This window comes from Bidens hawaiensis, unplaced genomic scaffold (genome assembly GCF_021521415.1).
Source record: "Bidens hawaiensis isolate Kalapana, Puna unplaced genomic scaffold, B.hawaiensis_p1.1 tig00071614_1, whole genome shotgun sequence".
NCBI lineage: Eukaryota > Viridiplantae > Streptophyta > Magnoliopsida > Asterales > Asteraceae > Bidens > Bidens hawaiensis.
The window spans coordinates 14,382-34,459 of NW_027502527.1; the positions used below are offsets into that span (position 1 = coordinate 14,382).

General features: G+C 34.8%; 2 protein-coding genes across 4 annotated transcripts; one reads left to right on the forward strand and one right to left on the reverse strand.

Moving 5' to 3' along the window:
• The first annotated feature begins 298 nt into the window (after positions 1-298).
• LOC143605822 (uncharacterized) lies at positions 299-4,155 on the forward strand. Of its 3 annotated transcripts, none has more exons than XM_077081797.1 (7): positions 299-415; positions 490-547; positions 2,133-2,408; positions 2,509-2,619; positions 3,332-3,429; positions 3,507-3,717; positions 3,872-4,152. In XM_077081797.1, the coding sequence occupies exons 1-7, from the start codon at positions 413-415 to the stop codon at positions 3,955-3,957; spliced, it is 843 nt and encodes a 280-aa protein (XP_076937912.1). In that variant the 5' UTR covers positions 299-412; the 3' UTR covers positions 3,958-4,152. The 3 variants fall into 3 exon arrangements, with proteins under 3 accessions (XP_076937912.1, XP_076937914.1, XP_076937911.1); XM_077081799.1 differs by having other exon boundaries at positions 490-544; XM_077081796.1 differs by lacking the exons at positions 299-415; positions 490-547 and adding an exon at positions 1,399-1,853 and having other exon boundaries at positions 3,872-4,155.
• A 10,701-nt stretch (positions 4,156-14,856) lies between these two features.
• On the reverse strand, positions 14,857-17,550 carry LOC143605819 (RAF-like serine/threonine-protein kinase 20). Its single transcript, XM_077081794.1, has 9 exons — positions 16,786-17,550; positions 16,536-16,676; positions 16,409-16,459; positions 16,177-16,329; positions 15,934-16,097; positions 15,697-15,844; positions 15,487-15,612; positions 15,372-15,417; positions 14,857-15,248 (listed from the first exon to the last, which is right to left on the reverse strand). Exons 1-9 carry the CDS (start codon positions 17,476-17,478, stop codon positions 15,088-15,090), a joined length of 1,683 nt encoding a protein of 560 aa, XP_076937909.1. The 5' UTR covers positions 17,479-17,550; the 3' UTR covers positions 14,857-15,087.
• Between the last annotated feature and the right edge of the window lie 2,528 nt (positions 17,551-20,078).

The window sequence follows — 20,078 nt, forward strand, 5'->3', positions numbered from 1 at the left end:
CCCGTACTGTATGCAACTTAAAAGAGAGAATATTACAAAATGGAAATGTTGGTCCAATCATATGACTTAAAAATAAAATCCACCGGTATTATATTCTAATGAGTTACCAGTAAGTATTCAAAACTAAAACTTTACCATCATGAAAGTAAAAAGAAAAAAGAAAAAATCATGGACTTGTCAATATTTTTGATAGAATAAAAATATTAATCCGAAAGTATATACTGAAATTAAAAAGAAAAAAAAAGCATACTTTGTATTTTATAAGTTTGTAGGCCGGTCAACAATAGAGTTTGAGCCCAATATACGGCCCATCTGTTTTTAACTAAAGCGAACTCATCAGAGAGCTGCAACCTCTGCAAATCGCCTTTGGGAATCCAGTAAACCCTAGGGTTTTGCTGCTGCATCTACAGATATGGTAAATCCGTCATTAATAGTTTTCATAAGACATGTAATTGTTTTTGATTTTGTTTTTGAATTTGCCGATTGCAGGGTGAAGCGATTGGTAGTTCCGGCAAGAGGAAGAAGAAAACATCGAACAACACTGGTGGTAATTTATTCATTTATTATTATTCATTATTATTATTATTATTGTTATCTTTCATTTTAATCAATTAGGTAGGATGAGATATAAATGTTACTGTAATTTGATTGAGATGTGCTCATTTTACATTTTGGGAGAACAAGTCATTTTGATTGTACTTTTATGTGAAATATTTAGCTCAAGTTACTATTTTCTTTGTTATTATTGGTGCTATATGCATGACTAGGTTAGAAACTCACCGGTTGGAGAAATGAAATATTAATTAAATAGTTAGTAATGAAGATTTAGGAACTACCTATAAGTTGCTAACTAATAGTTTAATATATTTATTTGAAGTCAGATAATTACTATATTTACTTTAATGTATTATGCTTTTGTACAATAATTACTAAGAGGGTTAAATAAGAGAAATGGGAAAAATAAGTTTAGGCTCACAGAATTGTGCAGCGTGACGCTTCCAGTTACTTGTTTATTAGGTATAGATTATCCAAGTTGCATGTGAGCATTGAAGTAAACAGTTCAGTCAAAAGAAACTGACGTTGACTCTGTTTTTGTGTTGACTATTTTGGGCTCAGTCAAATGTTGATGTAATACTAATGTTTAATATATGTTGAATATGTTTAAAGACCTTTTTATGATGACTTGATCCTTGGATAGTTGTGACACACGGCAACACCACATAGCGCTACATTAACTTCCAGAACTATGACATGTGATCTAAACGTTTATTTATTTATTTATTAGGTATAAAATAGGTATAAAAGATTATTGATGTTTTGAAGAAGCTGCGGAAGTCAATTGATAATCTAATGAGTTAAATATCAGCATTAGGATTAGCGTATTTATTTAATTTTGTTCAATTAAGATGATGTATGAGAGTATTTACATGGATGTTTTAGCCTTTTGTTCTCATATCTTGCTAGCAACTATATGTAAGCCAATTTCTTTCAGCCAAAAATGACTTTTGGTTGTACTGAAAAGTCTTCAGTATGTTATTGGGAACTTGATATGTAATTGATTGCATAATGTCTTCTACTTTTAGCAGATAATGCAAATTCTGACAAGAAAATGAAAAACATTGCAAGAAACAAGAAAAGAAAAGGTAGAGAGCTACCTGAAGCTGAAATAGTTGAAAATTTTGTTTCTGTTAGGCCAGATGATGCCAACGAGGGCAAAAATAGTGCTGAAACGAGTGACAGAAAAAGAAACAAGTTGAAGAAAAAGAAAAGTGATAAAGAAAAAAGTAAAGGCGGTGTTCGTGAATATGTTTCACAATCTAATGAAGATGAAGATTATTCTAATCAACAAAGTGGTAAGCACTCGCACTCCTGATCAAAAATGAAAATTTGCAAAATTAGTTTTTTTAAACATCTCATGTTCATAAGTTTTCAATGTGAAAATTCAACATGAAAGTTACTTTTTGTCATGATCATTGGTAGTTATTGTCTGCATTGATTTCAATTTATTTTACATTATTCATTTTATATTGTTGCTAAGGACATTAAAATTAAGTCATTAAAAAACCACTATATTGCTATTATAAATTATAATAATAGGTAATTAGTAGCATAATATTTTCAACTATGAGCAGATAATCCGGATGGTGCAAATTCTGACAAGAAAATGAAAAAGATTTCTAGAAAAAAGAAAAGAACCACGAAGCTACTTGAAGCAGAAACACCTGAAATTGTTGTCTCCACTACTCGAAACGATGTTAATGAAGGTAAAAACAGTGCTGAAACGAGTGACAAGAAAAGGAACAAATTGAAGAAAAAGAAAAGGGCCAAAGAAAATAGAAAGAAGGTTGGTACTCATGAACATGTTTCACATGGTAATGAAGCTGGAGATGATTCTAATCAACAAAGTGGTATGCAGTTACAAACTTTGAATAAAAGTCTTTTACATTTGTAATTTTTTTTAATAGTCTAATATCTTGTTAACAAATAGAAGCCTATGCATTCTTGTAGGTAAATCAAAGAGTGTGTCTCAATTAAAAAATGAAGCTACTTTATTTGACAATGATGATGACGTTTATCAAATTTCTTCAGGGGATGAGGATGAGACAACAGGAATGAAAAGTAAGTATTTTGACAACTATATGAGATTAACGGCTATGTATATTTAAATGGCCATAGGCCTGTAAACGAACTGAACATAACAGATGAACGGAGCATGCTCGTGTTTGTTTACCGAACAAATAATTGAACACAAACAATTAAACAAACGAGATTTTTTTGTTTGTGTTTATTTGTTAAGAACATGAATATTTTCTTGTTTGTTTATGTCCGTTCATTAATAGTATAAATGAACAGTTCATGAATGTAAACGAACGAACAAACTGAACGTGTATGAACGAACGTTAGTACGTAACTGAGCTAAGACCAATTAAAAGTAAATGGGAACAAAAATATGTTGGGCCTACAAAGTTTTAAAACTACATTAAATTGTAACGGGCTTAAAAATTAAATGCAGTATTAACGAACGAACTTAAACAAACATAAATGATCGCAAATAAAATAACATAACATAAATGAGCAAGCAAGACATGTGTTCATGTAGTCATGTTTGTGCGTTAAACTAAATGAACAACTTTTTTTTCATGTTCATTTGTTTATTAAATAAATGGACTTTCCACTGAACTGTTCACGTCGGTTCGTGTACATGCCTAGATGTTTAGTTTATCTCAGGGTATGCTTGATAATGATAAACAAACTGCATAAAGTCCTTCTAACAAAAGGGCAAATTGTAATACGTTAATCTTAATTAAGGTGGCTTTATTGATGTTGACAGGATGGATTACTAATTACCATAGAGCTCGACCTGGGGCAGAGGTTCTGATGGAAAATATCAATGATTTCTTGGTTGATTACTGGGCACAAAAGGAGAAGGTAATATCAGCTTACTCTGAAGTTTGTGAATACCAAGCGTGACTAGAAAAGAAGGTTAAATGTTTAAGAAAATGCAGGAAAGAAAAGAACGGTTAGAGGAAGCAGCAGATGGTGGATGGACCGTTGTTACTCATTTCAAGGGTAGAAAGAAAACAACTGATGCTGAAAGTGGTACAACTGTTGGCTCTGTTGCTCAGGCAGCTGTAATGGATAAAATGTCTAAAAAGAAAGATAAACAAGTGGGCATCAATTTTTATAGTTTTCAGAAAAGAGAGGCACAGCGGAACGGTATGCTCATTCTTTTTTTTTTCCTCCTGGTTTCTTTTAACAGCATAACGAGTTGGGTTGATCTAAAACATAGTTGTACAAAAGTATGCCATTTGTCTCATGTCTACTTTCACAATTAGCAATTTGATGTTAAAATGTTTTTGAATTGTTGCAGAGATCATGATGCTGCAAAGCAAATTTGAGCAGGACAAGAGACGAATACAACAATTGCGGGCTGCAAGGAAGTTTCGACCATACTAGATGAAGTGTCGATTGGTTCATAAGAATTGGGGAAATAGTTCACATGGTACTGTTTATTGTGGGTTTTAAAAGTGTTGTAACAAAAGATAGGTAATATTATGATGTTGACATAACAAAAGAGATGGCCTAAATTGTCAGTTCACATTACCTTTTTATAAATTTTTTTTACCTGAGGCACTATGCGGTTTGCATTTTTTGTCATTTGAACCAGCTGATTAACTTCATTTATTTTTTCTGTTACGTACAGAGGCGTTTTAACTATTTGAATTCAACCATGTCACAATATATAATGATTCATACCACATGAGCAATAAAGCTGTCGGTGCCATAGAAGGTTAATGCGTTCATGGTTAACACACTATGTGTAAATTACCACTCAAGTGCAAAGCACCATGTATATCACTATATTGGCCCTGGTGTAAGACTGTATATTGGCACACGTTTGTAGAAATGGTATTTGAGATTTTTCTCGTACCCGCTTCTATAGGGTGAACCTTTCATTACCCATCTTTGGATGTTACTCATGTTAGATGGACTTTATCCAACTGACACTTAAATGTGGGGTATCTAGCAATTGAAAAAGGAAGGTGGAAGGTTTGGCATAAAGGATTTGAAAAATCTGATAAAAGTATTGCAAACATGTGATAGAGTGGAGTACACAATGGTTATAAGGAGTTATTCTAGTGATTAGACTCTGGGCAGTTGTCAAGAATCATAATCTAGTTAGATGTCACACAGGGCATACCAAAGACATAGTGAAGATGCGGCCGCCTTGAAATGAGTTTACATGTCATTTTAAAAACAAGGCATTGAACAAGATTGAAGTTTGGATATCGAGTTATAGTCTTAAGATTGACAATTAGGAAAGATTATCTTGTGAGAGAATGTTTTGGATCTAATAACCTAACCTAGCTTACCACTAGAGATCCTAAAATCTAGGTTCAATAGAACAACTAATTCATATATTCAAGGGTGTTCAAGTAGAGGTGAAAAAAAAAAACCTGAACCCGAAAAAAAAACCATGAACCTGGTCATTTGTACCCAAGTTTTTATTACCCAAACCCATACCCGACCCTACCCGTAGGGGTACGGCTAAGGTATGCATTTAAGTACCAAAACTCGTATCCGAACCGTACCCGATTTGTACCCGGTAAATCCGAAAACCGGAACCGGTTTCACATCCGGAACTGGGTTTTTCCAATACCTGACACCGGGTTTTTCAAATACCCTATCTATACCCGAAATTACCTAAAGAATATATGAAAAATATCCGACAAATACCCTTAGAAAGTGTAACCCCTTAAAAAATTCAATCTATACCCGAAAAATAACCAAAAAAAGCACAAACAAACATGAAAATAGGGTTTTTCCAATACCTAGAAATATGATATTCAAATACCGGGTTTTAGAATACATGTATCTATACCAGACCCGAACCCAATATATAGGTATGGTTTTTAGAGACTATACACGGACCCGAACATAACCCGGGTATTGCCAAACCCGATTTTCAATACTCAGTCATACCCGAACCTGGTTCCATACCCGAAACCGGGTATTTGAAAAACCTGATTTGTGCACCTCTATGGCTCTATGTTCAAGTGGGAGGCATAACTTATATATAAATGAGAGACCTATGGTTTTTGTCCCAATTATTTTCAAATTTGTTGTTTCAGTCTAGAAGTTTAAAATTTGGTATTTTCATTCTTATAGTTTCATTTTCGTTGCATATTTCGTCTATAGAGTTTCATTTTCGTGGCAATTTTTTGTTTGTTAAAAATTGCTATCTCATTCCAAAATAATTAACGAGATGAACAAAATCTGAAACAAAAATGAAACAATACGAACGAAAACAACAAATTTTAAACTTTTAAAATAGAACAACAAATTTGAAAAAACCAAAAGGACGAAAACCTCATTTCTCTCTATTATATACAAGTTAATATATATGCTGATAATGTGACACACATCCCCACGAACTATAAGGAGAGTTTAAATACTTCATAGTCTATTCCTTAGAACTAGTGACGAAAGTGAGGCTAATCATCTTGCCTTTAATGATTTAGGAACAAATTAATCACCCATGTTAGAGAAGTGGAGTCTCTCCTAAGACCATACGTAGTCAAAGTTAGACACACCCAAAGTTAGACACACCCGAGCATTTTACGCCATGTGACGCCTAATTAGCTTTTGGGCATTTTATAAAATGTGGGTGTAGTGGGAAAAAGACTCAAAAATGCCTCTCGCTTCTCCCCCTCTCAAAAAATCCTCAAAATTCGTGTCTTCTTAGCGTTTTGTAGGAAACGTCTCCCCAAAACGCCTAGGGGCGGTGTTCCCCAGCGTTTTGAACTCAAAATGCCTAAAAAAATCACCGACTACGGATGGTCTAATGGTATTGCGGGATGCGCAACTCCCTTGGTTTGACCACTAGAATCTTCTACTATTTTTTTCATTTTCCTAATCACAAAGAATGCTAATTTACCTGACTTAACCTCAGACACGTGAGAATACATTTTGCTTAGGATGTTATACCATGGGAGATTTACAAGATCTTAAGGAGAGAGACTCAAAGTCTCAAAATCTATTTTAAGGGATTCAAGGAATCTCGCTTTGTACACGAATCATCAACCACAACCGTCAATAACGAAGTCGAAGCCATTGTTGAATTTGTAGAAGACGACATATTTTGAAAGGCCAAATTTTATAAGGTAACAGAAATGGCAACTCACAAGCCACAAGAAGCCCATACAACGTAAGTAACAACTATAAAAGAAAACGAACTACAAAGAAAATTGTAAAGTGAAATTAATGAAATAAAATTGCATAATTCCCCCCCCCCCCCCCCCCCCCCCCAAAGCTTGATCTCTTCTATAAAACACCCACAAAAACTAAGTTATTTTAATGTTCTTCACACACTGATATTCTTTAATTTGAAAATCTTCTTTTTTCTTTCTAGCTTTCCAAATCAACCAAAGTAACAATTGAAATTACTTGAATAACCATACATTCCTCCTTGTTTTTCTTGTGCATATTTGCGAAATCCACAATATCCTTAACCCATCTGAGTTGAGGTGGGCTCGGTAGTTTGACCCAATCATGAATGACAGACCAAACACATTTTGCTACCTGACAATGGACTATGAGTTGCACCGATGTTTCCATGAACCTACTACACAACACGTAATTCACATTCCCCACGTTAACTCCCCTAAGATTTAGAGTTTCTTTTGTGGAAATACGATCTTTAACAATAGAAAGCAGTCGACTTTGATTGAAGAGAGCCCCTTTCAATTACGAGCTCCTCTTAATTACCTAATGGGCATGGTTGTTTAGTTCCCATCTCAAACGCTTGACCATGAACCGACCATTAGACCCATATGCCGATTTACAACACCAATTGTCTCGACCGAAAGTGAGCCTAACCATAGAGACCATAGCTAAGAAATTTTGGTACACCCGTGTAGGGTCCCATTTAAGAGAGTTGGTATGTATAGCAACAATGACCTTTACCCATAGTGAGATTTTGCTATTATGATATCTAACCACGATTTAGCTAGCTAATAACACCATGTTAGTGGCTTTCAAGCTACCCACACCTAGACCGCCCGATCCTTGTTTAGAACAATCCTTTGCCATGCTACCAAACCTATCTTATCTTTTTCTTCATTCCCATCCCATAGGAACCCTTCTTTTAGACTCCCAACAATTAATTTTAATACATTCATTGGTGCCTTATATTGTGTAAAATAGTATACGCCCAAGCTCCTGAGAACTGACTTGATTAAAGTTAACCGACCACCAATTCCATCTTGATAACTTTGCATCAAAGATATTGATAATCGGCTGCCGATTCCTCTTTAGGCCCATAGTTGCTCCAATAGGTAGAAAGCTTGCCAAAACTACACTACCACACCAAAGCCTTCCATCGACTCTATCGTCATTACCTTGATGCCATATAAGGTGCTTATTAATTTGTAAGTTCACTTTAAATCCCGAGGTAACGTGAAAACACCTTAGAATATGGGTTAGTTTAAGGAAGTTAAATTCACACCAATTACCAACGAAAACAACATCATCTGCATAAAATAAGTGAGAAAGAAGTGGGCCGCTTCTGGGAGTTTGAATCCACTTAAAAAATACCTTCTGAAACCGACGTACGCACCGCCACCTTTAAAGCTTCCATTGCAATAATAAACAAGAAGGGTGATAGATAGGGTTGTAAATGAAGCGAACGTTCAACGAACAGTTCGTGAACTGTTCGGCGGAAAGTTCGTTTATGCTTGTTTGCTTAGTAAATGAATGAACATGAACAAGAAATTTCGTTCGACTAGTTAAACAAACGAACATGAACAAAGCCCTCATTCGTTCAATTGTGTTCATGAACATTCGGTAATGTGTTCATGAACGTTTGTACATGTTTGTTTGTATATGTTGTTCGCTGAAATTCTTTTTGTACATTTATTTATTTTATCTAAACATTTTATATTCTTTAATTTATTACATCTAACACATAATATGATACCATATGCTCACATTGTTTTTGCATTGTTCCTGTTTCCTTTCTTATTATTCACATTTATAAATACATCAATCTTAATCTCTAGACTCCGCCAATTTTATAAGTGTCCGTGAACTTTTCGTGAACACATTCATTTTCTTAATGAACAAACACGAACGTAAAATCTTGTACGGTAAGTGTTCGTGAACCGTTTGTGAACACATCGTTTTTTTAAGTAGCGAACATTAAAACCTAACCTAACTTAGACACTCTAGTTTTAAATTTATAAATCTAGACTCTCCTAATGTTAGACCACTAGACATGCAAGTGTACATATCGACAGTAGTAAACCCTAATGAAGTCCGGATATCGAACCCACGAGACACTAGCAACACCTAAATTAGATTCTGACTAATAACTTAAGTAAATTGATTTAATTGATTTTTGTGTTTACTTTTATTATTAACTAAAATAAAATAAAGAATACTTAAACTAAAACTGACACATAAACTAGACACGAACAGATCGAGTTGGAACTCAAATAGGGGAAACAACTACCTAGATACATAATACATACTTAACCTACTCATCATTCTTCCATACGCACACTTTCATTCTTTCGTATTACCTTTCCGTAACATACACAATACGTACGTAACTAACCCTACTTATAAAGAGCATTTCGCCCTACATACCTCGGATATTATTAGGGTCCGGTCTCCCTCGATCCTCGGATATTATTAGGGTCCGGTCTCCCTCGATCCTCGGATATTATTAGGGTCCGGTCACCCACGATCCTCGGATATTGTTAGGGTCCGGTCACCCTCAATCCTCGGATATTATTAGGGTCCGGTCACCCTCAATCCTCGGATATTATTAGGGTCCGGTCACCCTTTTTCTTCCATACAACCATACCATACTTTTCTATATATTCATAATTATAACTTCCATACGTTCATACATTATTTCCACGTCATATATAACAATCATATCTTAACTATCACCTGGCGGTACATGCAATATCCGAAGATCATTCACGGACCGTCCAACATTCATTCATATCATACATATATCCATCATACATTATATATAGCATTCATACCTTTATTTACAACCTGACAGTACATGCAATATCCGAAGATCGTTCACGTACCAACAAGTAATCATTCGTATCTATCACATATATCATATATAGCATACACTTACCACTTAAGGTAAGTGTATTAACTAATCACATCGAGTATGCACACAGCCCCGAAAACATAACAAGGAAATGGGGCTAGAAACTCACCTGATGCGGTTACGTCTACTGCTAATGGAAATCCCTTCCTTGAGTTATGCGCGACTAACTGTTTAATAACTGTTTAACGGCGAATCAAGTTGTGATGAGATAACGAACCAGGATAGCGATTAAACCACTAATCAGGCTTAATACGTTATAGAGAATGAATTAGCGAATTAAATAATAATTTAATTTTTTAATGAAAATTTGTGTTAAGAGAGTTAATGTAAATAAAATTTTTCCTAGCTGACTTGGCAGCTCGACCCCAGCCAGGGGCTCTGCCCCTTGGACCCTGATAGGGGCTGCCGCCCCTAGAACCCTGCTTTTAGGGGCGCTGCCCCCGAACCCCCGTTCATTGTGGGTAATAATTGAGACTAGAAAGACGATATGATTAGTAATAGTAATTGATACATGTAATTGTTATACAGTTAGGTGTGCACATCTCAAGAAAGGAATAACAATTAACGGTGAACGTAATCGAGTTCAGGTGAGTTTCTAGCCCCATTTCCTTGTTATGTTTTTTGGGCTGTGTGCATACTCGATGTGAAGTGTGAATACACTTGCCTTAAGTGGTAAGTGTATGCTATAATGATTGATGTGATAGTATGTATGATGTTATGAATAAATGTTTGTCGGTGCGTGAACGATCTTCGGATATTGCACGTACCGCCAATGGGAATGATCTTCAAGTGGTTATTAGTGTGTGTAAATGTTATTATGTAACTTGGTTATTATGTAAATGATGTAATGGTAGAAAGTGTGTTGTAGACAAGTAGAGTTAGTTTGTGATAGAAGTGGTAAGAGGTCTAGTAAGGGTGTTAGTGGCATGACGATAGTGCGTGGTAAGGCAAGCCTATACGTGCCTTCGTTATTAAAGCGGCATAACGTGAGTGCGTGGTAGGGCAAGCCTATACGTGCCTCCGTTATTAAGTGGCATAACGTGAGCAGGTGAGAGGGCAAACCTCTATGTGCTTCCGTAAACAAGTGGCTAAGACGTAGGGGACAGTCAAGTGGTTAAGTGGTAAGGTGAGCAGGATAGATAGACGGCTAGGTGTCTTCGAACACGTATATAAGTGCATGAAGTGGTTGTATGGTAAGTTGCTTGATTAACTAGAACTCACTCAGCGTAGCTGATTTTTAGAATGCACGCAGGTGAGCAAACTAAAGAGCCGGCATGGGGACGGCACATGGCATGGATTGAACGGCTGGCATCTGAAGATGGAAGAAACGATGTTCTAAATATGATATTTTATGTTATGGTTTTAAAGAAAAGATTAAATGTTTGTAATAAACGGTTAAAGTTTTATATTCCGGGAAAGTTTTAATTAACTCTAATTTGTAAGAACTGTGTTTGTGAGTAAATCCGACGTTAAAGTAAGGCACCGGGAACTAGGCCTTACAGGCTTTTATCATGTTTCCAACACTTATAACTTAACTTTCAATCGGGATTTTCAAAACATAATATATATTAGTTGAATAAGTTCACTCTCAATTTATATGTGCATATTCATATATTGTGTATTCGTATATTTTTATTTCATGTATGTGTAATTGTGTATATAATTAAATAACATATATTAACTTTCTCTCATGTTTTTATATAGAAATTGAGGAACAATAAACTAGGAAAAGGAATGGAATTTATATTATGGCTGATTTATTTCATTTTTAGTTTTGGTATTATGTTTTGGTTGCGGTATTACGGTTTTTGGTATTATAGATAATTGATTGTTTTGGAGATTTAAAAAAAAAGAACAAAGAGGTACCAAAGCGAGTACTGTACCCAAAGTACATGTACCCATACCATATAATTCGGGTACGAGTACAGGTACCAAGATTTACTGATTTTAGATACGGGTACATTCAGGTACATGTACGGTCTCAATCTCATCTCTATTTTGAAATATATTTAAACAATGTATAGTAGTATAAAATGTAAATATTTATTTTTATAAAAGTGTATAAATATATTATAAATAGAGTTTAAAGAAAAATGAATAATTTAATTATGCTATAGAAATAATATAAATAAAGTGTAAAAGGAAAATAAATAATTATTGATTTATGACATATATTAGTTTTAAAAAGAAAAAGGTTTTAAGGGTTAACCACAAAAAAAAACATGCATTTACAATTATTTTACATTATTAAAATAGATAGATTTCTATTTTCTTTTTATCTACTAATTCTAACAACAAAATATTTCATAAAAAGTAAATTAATACCTATTACTATTATCATTAATATGCATTTTAGCTTTAAAAAACATTATAATATTATATCAATAACTTTAGTATAAAAAACAGTAAATTTATGTTATTACTATTATTACTAATAATAAAAATATTTTAATTATAAATAAAACAATTATTATATTAAAGAATAAACATCAACAAAAATTTTTGTTGGAATACTTTATACGCATTTCCCGCGAAATCTGTTGTTTATTTATTTTGTTTTCTTTCATACGCATTTCTAACGAAAATGTTAAATAAAAGTGTTCAGCTATATTTTATTATAAATGTGTAGGAAAATTTGATACGCGTTTTCAACACCATTGCTTTTTCGCATCATGTTGCAAATTTAAGGTTTTCTTTTTTTCGTTGGAGGCGTGTCGGAAATAAGATTCATAAGAAATGCGTTAGAAATTTTCGTAGGAAACATGCATTACTCTTTTCTAGTAGTGATTGTGTGCCGTATGTACGTAGGATTTACACAGCAGCTGCTGCTGCTTTTGTTCAAGGCTTCTTATGGTTTGTGTTCTTTAGGTTAGCCATGATCAAACATCATTGTTGTGGAAGGCGATCATATAATAAAGGCAAAGACTCCCAAATTTCCCAAGTAATATGCTTAAATTTACTTGTTATACTAACATGTGCAACAACGTAAGTATCTCATATCTCATATTTCCAAAAAAGCAAAATAAAAATGACCATTGTAATACTTGAAATTTATAGTCAAACAGACCAACTACAAAATAATATGATCATTGTATTACTTTGACTTTAAAAGTCAAACGCACACTACTAGAGACGTTTTCTGACAACTGAATTCGTAGGAAATTTGTTGGAAAAATCCAGTTTCTAACAATTTTTCAACAAAGAGTTACGTTGGAAAAACACATGCTTGAAAATCGTTTTTCAACCGTTTTCCCACAACTTTTCTTAGAAAATTGCTACAAAAAACATGTGGTTGTAAACTTCTTACAACTTTCCTACAAAAACTATTTTGACTTAACATAATGTTTATTAAATAATACTGTAGCAAAGTTGGAGTTTGTTTTTTTATAGTTGGTCTGTTTGAACTACTTGTCGTAGGAAATTTGTAGGAAATTTTTGTGAGAAAATGACTTGTTTTCTAATAGTGGCACAAAACACAAAATAAAACGAACATTGTAGATCCATCAATCGTGACAAGCAACAAACATCTATTCATAAGAAATATCATGCTTCGCGACCTTGATGAATCATGCCATGCATTGATAACATCACAAATAAAAAAAAAATTATATAGATAGCAACATTCTAAACTCTAACTCTCTAAATGGACAAACTTAGTAAGTGACCTAGTTTCACTTCATTCATAATTTTTTTTCATTTTAGATACTTCTAAATTACCCAAAATAACCAATTTGAAAAAGTGTAGCGATTTAGTAACAAACTTTGAAGTATAGCAGCCAAATTGTAATCAAGTGACAACACATTAAGGTAATAAGCTATGTATACCCGTCACTCCACTCACTTTTCCAATTTATTCTGCAAGCTTTATTTTATTGATCTTCTTCACCTAAACAATAAACAGATCTCTTTAGCTAAACATATCTTCTTCACCTAAATCCTTTTATTCAGAAATCAAATAATTATATATTGAAATAATAAAAACTTTTGGTAACACAGTAAAGTTACCCGTTTTGCCCAAACCCAATTTGGCCCGGATCTTTATCCAACCCACCCACTTTCCCATCTCTAGCAAAACGTTTCTTCATGAAAATGTTGATATTTAAACTTTATATTACCGTTATCCATTCTTGTTGTAGGTCAAATTTCGATGCATATTCTCTGAGATGGTCTAAGAGGTTAATATCATGAATCTAATTTTCTATTCCGAGAGCGCATAGAGAGGGATTTCTTACAACAATCCAACGAAGCCAAAGTGCAAAAAAAATAAATAAATAAAATTAATAATAACAATAATAATAGCGATTAGAATTATATCAACATATTAGCTATGGAATATTAACCATGAGTAAAAATTTGTCTTGCCAAAGCTCATAAAACTCCTGAAAAAAAACCATGAGTAGCAATTTTCTTATTTACTGAACATTGTTTTCCCAAAAAAACAACACTAACACATAACCAAGATATTGATACCTTGTAAGTTATGAGGCTGAAGAATTTCAAAATGTACCATATCATCCAACCATATTATAAGTAAAAAGAAAGTTGAAAATGAACATCTAAAATGTAATAAAACATCATATTGTAATCGATTACTGTGAATACTCGTTTTAGCAATTCATAAAGAGCTCTAGAGACTCCGTTAACTGTGTGAGAACAAACAAAGGACAAGTTCACCACTTGAATATTTCATCCACTATCATTTGTCAAATGGCTGCATAATGACATTTCTAGAGCATGCATAAGTATAATTAATCAATTTAAAAGTTGGAAAATAACAAATGTGAGTTGAGGCAAGGTGATATTGCATTAGAGACGGAAATGGGTCATGTATGCTGATGATCACTTAAATCCTCCAACATGATAGTTAAGTTACCCCTGAAATAAAAAAGGATAAAATCCGTAACTGTGTTAGAAATATACAAATATGGTATACAACAGTTTACACCACCAGTTAATAAATTAAATTTAGTACGAGCAGGACGGGTCATTTTATAGTGCGGGTCATCCACAAATTCAGCTCTTATTCTAGTTTGATAATTATATTATATAATGTCGAAGGTGGGAGATGATGGAATTAAAACCTAAGATGAAAAACAGGGAAATGTTTTTATTTTTTTAATTAAACAAGATCCAAAATAGTAGTATGGATCCAAAATCGGGTTATCTTCTCACTAAAAAGAGAAATGGTTTGGTCGGGAATTTGATAGTTATTCTCTTTTATTAGAAGAGTGGGAGTGAGATGGGATGGGATTGGATTTGTACAAACACAAATCTACCCTCCATATATACACCAAAAACAAACAAAATCATCTTCACGTTACACAAATCTTAAAAATACATTTCAACTAATACAATTTTATCTCACACACGTCTGATTTTCCCTTGTGCCAAAGTTTAACATCTATTTTGTAAGTTTGTATTTAGCTAAGATCCCGTGTGGCCATGACCGCCTACGGTTTGGTGCTTGACATAAGACGTAACCAACTGGTTACTTCAGTGAAAGATGGCCTAACCATAGGGTCAGGTGCCCAACATTGCTCCATAAGCCTTCTCCATTCATCGTCACAATCTTTCGGAATCTCAGGTCTCATAGTGTTGCTAACAATGCATCCTGCAAATACACGCATTAACATAACAAATAAATAAATAAATAATACGGAGTAGCACAGTAAGCCGTTAATTGAAACCCGGCCTATAATAGCACCATAGTGCATGTTAGCATATGGCTCCTCACCAGTCAGGATCTCCCATAACACAATTCCAAAAGAGAACACATCAACCTGTAACGAAAAGTAACATTATATGATTAAACTTTTTATTTGTAACTTTATAATTTAAATTATAAACACCTTTTCAGAAACTTTATTATCACTGCCATTAAGTAGCTCTGGAGCCATCCAGGGCAAAGCTCCCCCCCTAACTTCACCTGAAACCAAAGTATTTTGCTTGATCTTTGATAGCCCAAAACCACCAACCTGCATATAAAATAATAATTGGAAAAAAAAAAACAGTATATATATTATTAGTATGTCAAAATGCATAGTTGATGATATTTTAACCTTGCATATAGGGCGTGAACGATCCTTCATATTGACCAATAAACTCTCACAAGTAACATCAAAATGCACAATGTTCTTAGAATGTAAATATTCCATCGCAAAAGCTGCATCCATAGCAATTAAGAGTGTCTTTCGTTGATCCAAATGCCTGCAAATCACATATAAAGGATTAGTTATAAAAAATATATGCAATATGTATGTCTTAAAAAATAATACTAATAATAATAACAAAAATACCTATCTTTGCGAAGTAAAGCACGTCTTAGTGAACCATCAGCCACAAACTCAGTGACAGATGCTACTGTCCCACCAGGTCCGTCTAGTACCACACCATAAAATGCTATAACATTTGGATGGTGAAGCTTTGACAGGATGTCAGCTTCCCGCCAGAACTCATTTGTCTGCAATCAAATCATAAACCCTAAGTTACCAAAATTACATAGATTAATGAAAGAATATATGAGTAACAAACTAACTAACCAATCTCTCTTGCTCGGATGATTGACCTGCAAAAAAACTCTTTTTAATTCGCTTAATTGCCACATCAGTTCCCCTCCATTTTCCATAGTAAACCGTCCCTAATGTACCAGAACCAAGCTCCTTTAATTCTTCAAGATCATCATTTCTTATTATCTGCAACAACGGTATTTTACCAATGTTATTTCAAGATTCTTAATATGAACCAGTGAGAGGTTGACACATGTCATCATACCTGCAAAGAAATGAAATCAACACTATCTGGAGAAGGTAGTCCAATATTAACCTACAAAAGATGTATCATATAACCAGTCAGATTTCAAGAAAACATGTAGCCATGAAAGGCAATAACGTAATATTACCTCATTCTCTGAGTCGGGCATCTTCATATTTTCCACCATATCAACAGACTTCATGCTTTCGGTTTTGTAGGACAGAGGAGATACAGCAAGATCTGCATTCGCCCGCATTCTTTCAAACTTTTCCCCATTATCAAAAATTTCCTGCCACAATATTAATTTTTTACTTTGAATCGATTATGTGTCTGCATATTAATCAACTACAGACTTGTCATATGGCACATTTAATAAAATGGTAAGAAAAAGTACTTACTTGTTGTTCAAGTGCAATCTCAAGTTTTTGCACGATATCCCCCATTGTTGGTCGTTTTTTACGAGCTCTCTTTAAACATTGATAAGCGATGGTTGAAAACGTGTTCAAAGAATCAGGTTTCATATGTTCCTTTATACCATGAAAAATTATGTCATCTAGTCTTTTTTCTTCATAACATTTTTTCCACAAAGGCACTAAAATGCCAAGTAGACTACCATCACGATATTCACAACAAAATCTCCCACACATAATTTCAAACAACACAACTCCAAAAGAGTACACATCAGACTCTTTTGATAGGATACCCGTCTCCCAGTACAACGGGTCACAATATCCAGGCGTACCGACTGCATTTGAAATAAGATATGTTTGAGGTTGGTTAGCGGGGCCAATTTTTGACAGGCCAAAATCCGAAACCTTGGCATTCCATTCCTCATCCAAAAGGATGTTGGCACTTTTAATGTCTCGATGGAGTATTCTTTGGTGGGTGTCCGAGGGATCATGAAGATAGTTTAGTGCTCGAGCAACTCCGATACATATCTTGAGACGCTGAATCCAGGTAAGACTAGGGTCACTTAGATAGCAATCGAGGCTCCCACGAGATGCAAACTCGTACACGAGAATCCTCTCCTCGCTCTCAATGCAAAAGTGTAGGAGAGAGACCAAATTTTCATGTTTGTATTTGGAAAGCATCACAATCTCCTTCAAAAACTCAACATGCCCTTGCCCGAACCTAGGATCTAAACGCTTACAAGCTACCGTTACAAGTCCGAGATTTCGCCTTTGTACACCGACCCAAACCCTCCACTCCCAATACGTTTGTTGGGTGCAAAGGTGTCTGTTGCCAACATAACATCTTCCAATTGAATTTTGAGGTGATCAAACTCTTCCATAACAAAGTATTTATTACATATTCTGATAAAACAGAATAATAGTAATAATAATTAATACCCTCTTAGTTTTTCAAAGTGTGAAATTAAGTTGAAAAGGATACAAGCCAGGCACCGTTAGTGGTCGGTCAGTTGAGTCGCATGCCGATAGTCAGTAGTCAAAGAATCCATCTTTCTTGGTGGTTTCGTATCTTCTTCCTTCTCAAGCACCAACACATTTGACTTTACTCTTTTATAAATGACCACAATTAACCCCTTAACTAATATTTGACTTTAACCAAAAGTTGCTATTTACATTTTTATTCCTACCTAATACAATTAACCCCTTAACCATGTAACTAATACTAGAATACTAGGTTATAAACCCCTGTCACTATGTGAATATCGCCTTTTAGTCACACATGTGGTCTGGGCGATTTGCCACAATTCGGCTTAAATGTGTGGCTAAAAGGTCTTTGACCACGTTTGAAAACCTTCCAAAATGTTTTGGCCACATATGTTTTTCTTCATATGATCATTCTATACCTACTCAGGTACTTTTTGCCACACTTTGAAAAAAAAAACTGTGACATAAGCTAGCCACATTATAAAAATGTGTGGCGAAATGTGACATACAGTCATAGTTTGTTTGATCTTTGATACATGTGACCAAAAACACATGCATTAGCCACAAACTGTGACATTTAACTAGCCACATGTTTTAATAATGTGGCCAAATGTGATGTCACACCCGACTTAGGGCCTAGGCGTGTGACCACAAGTTGGTACCTGTTTTGTAAATATATCAGAGTTTATGGGTTAATTTTAGCGGAAGACTTTAGGTTGAATATAATATTAATTTACATTGAAAATATACTCGGGAATTAAATACCCGAGTATTGGTTTACAAAAGTTATGTTTTCATATTACAAGGATTATATATCAAAAACGGAGCCATCTTGTACGCGTTTCTATCTTCATTAAGACTCCAATCCTTGTTAATGCTACTTATGCTTAACTACCTGCAATGGGTTGGAAAAATACGTCAGCTATATGCTGGTGAACACGTATGACTCAATAAAACATTTTGAATGACGATTACAATACAAATGTAGTTTTCTTGACAATCTCAGCGGAAGCATTTCTACTTCCGGTATATGTACCACTGCCCTACACACACAACGGTATTCCCCGAGCCAAACGGCCCTGAACTGAGAACTGGTCATGACCGTTTAAGCTCGCGGCTTCATTGCCTTTGATTGATTGATTGAGCTTTAACAGTTATGTTTGGATCCATACACATGCGTATTCGGTCTGAGTTGATATTATTCTCTATTTTGTATTATAACGTTTTAGAGATTTCGTTATCTCATGTAGACATTGATTGACTCGTTAAGACAAACACTCGTTCGTCTCATTGAGTATAAATAAGTTTTGACTGATTGAAAAGGTTAACGTATTCACCTGTACTGTCGGTGTTGGAAAACCTTGACTGATTGATTGATTGATTGTGAATGATACTTAACCTATACAAAATAGGTTCGTATGAATGTTTTGAATGATGATTAAGCTATGATTGTAAGCTTAACCTTGAAATCGTTTATCTTTGATTGTGATTGAAAACACTTGGTTTTATGTGACGTTTGATATAGCATGCTTTGGCCTAATAGGTTCTAACATGTTGGTAAGTTTCTCCAGGTAAGTAAACGGGTCCCTCGGTTGATTGGGATTTATGCGAATTACTTTTCCTTAGGCAAGAAACTTACTACTAGTGATATCCCCCTTCCAGTTACTACATGCCCGTCAAAATATATCTTTTGTTTGACATTACTTCTTCATGAAGTAACGTTTATGAAAACATGATTGTGAATGAATGTTTGTAAAATACGATCAAGGTTAAAGGCCATAGCCTCGATTGATAGTCTAAGTTATAATTCAAATAACTTAAACATAACTCCTACCTTAGATTGGATGCTTAGAGTGATAACAAGATAAGGCAGGACTTGATCTACTCGCTTATGTGATTGCTAGCCTAATTCCAACTTCGTTTGCACGAATTACGAGAAAACATCACGTCGGCTTGCTACGGCAACGGGGCACATATTTCGAGGCTATGTGTGTGAAAGTGAAGGTGTGTTTGGGATGAATGGGACTCATGCCCGTCACCCCCCCTTATATAGCCAATTTTCGTCCCCATCGCGGTACGCGATGGGTTCCTTGGGACCCGTCGCGTACCGCGGTGCTGCAAAATAACGTTGCCTTATCTGGTGATGACACGTGGCTTGTCACAACGCGCCACATGTTGACACGTTGTTGGACACGTGTCAGGTGACTCACCATGCCCATCGCGCTACGCGATGGGTTGATTGTTACCCCCGTCGCGTACCGCGACGGGAGCATATTTTTCGAATTTACAAATTTGGT